We start from the raw sequence: 1,114 nt of genomic DNA on the forward strand, positions 1-1,114 counted from the left end.
AGCCTCCCCTTCACCTCGGGCTTGTTCCTGGGGCTGGATTTAGATGTGAGTTAATGCTGGGTGATGGGACTCTGCGAGCGTGGCTGCGTGGGGGGGCTCTCGGGCTGTTCACCCCATCCCGCGGGAGCCGTTGCCTTCTTCCAGTGCGACCGCAGGGAGGAGCTGGGCTCCTGGCTTGGTGCGGAAACGCTGGCTAAATGTCTAGATCCTTACCCCGATCACCGCCCGCTTTTGCTCCGTTTGCAAACTTATCCTGAGCCGGCCCGAGGCAGTGGCTGCTCGTTGTCACGGCTGGGACAGCGCTCTCCCTCCTCTCCCTCGCCCTGCCCGCGGCCTGGGTGATGTCGCTTTGTGCCTGCGCTCTGCGGCCCCTGCCTGGGTGGATGCTTAACCACGCTAGCGGATTTTTTACAACTGCCTCACTGGGAAAAAACCCCAGCAAAACCCGAACGGGAGGGCTTAAATAAAAGGAGGTGGCTAGCGAGAAGCGGCCGGGACAGGAGCGGGTAAGGAACAGCAAGGGCCAACAACAACCGGGGCCGTCGGTGCCGCCAGCGCCGCTGCTCTCGCTCTAGCGCGGGTTCGCCGCGTTGTTAGCTGAGGGGCCCTCATCGGCTCCTTTCATCTACTAAACACGGAGGGAACTGCTCGGAGCGATGCCTCCCCTGGCTGCTGGCGAGGGGGGGGGTGTCTGGGCCGGCACAGCCCCCCCAAGGTCCTGGCCGTGCCTCTGGGTGCGCAGGATGGGTTTAACCCCCGCCTCGCCTCGCAGGGTGCGGTGCAGCAGGTGGGAGGCAGCATCATCCCCCACGACTCGTCCCCCTCCGCTTTGCCGCCACTGCTGGACAAGCTGCTGGGCCAGAGCTTTCTCAACGCCGTCCTGTCCCTCCTGATCCAGATACCGCCGCAGACCTTCACCTGCACGCCCGAAGTCGTGAGTGTCGCGGCACCTGTGTGTCAGGCGGGGGGGGGCGGCGAGGGACGCGCGCCGGGGTGCCCGTAGCTCTGCTCGGGGAGCAAGCAGTGTGCAGCGCTCGGGCACGTGCAGCCCCTCTTGGTGCTGGGCACGTGGCTGCCCGGGGCCTGCGGCCGCGCCGGGGGGGGTCGGAGTGCG

The 1,114-nt window shown here is 66.4% G+C and overlaps 1 protein-coding gene across 1 annotated transcript in view; it reads left to right on the forward strand.

The window, feature by feature from the left end:
• LOC104127636 (BPI fold-containing family B member 4) overlaps nucleotides 1-1,114 on the forward strand; it is an 18,019-nt gene that overhangs the window by 7,019 nt on the left and 9,886 nt on the right. Inside the window, exons 7-8 of the mRNA XM_035895834.1 lie at nucleotides 3-45; nucleotides 773-934. Of these exons, the coding sequence (XP_035751727.1) occupies nucleotides 3-45; nucleotides 773-934 (205 nt within the window). The remainder of the gene's footprint in view (nucleotides 1-2; nucleotides 46-772; nucleotides 935-1,114) is intronic.

Source organism: Egretta garzetta, unplaced genomic scaffold (genome assembly GCF_000687185.1).
Source record: "Egretta garzetta isolate BGI_Z169 unplaced genomic scaffold, ASM68718v1 scaffold316, whole genome shotgun sequence".
NCBI classification, from domain to species: Eukaryota; Metazoa; Chordata; class Aves; order Pelecaniformes; family Ardeidae; genus Egretta; species Egretta garzetta.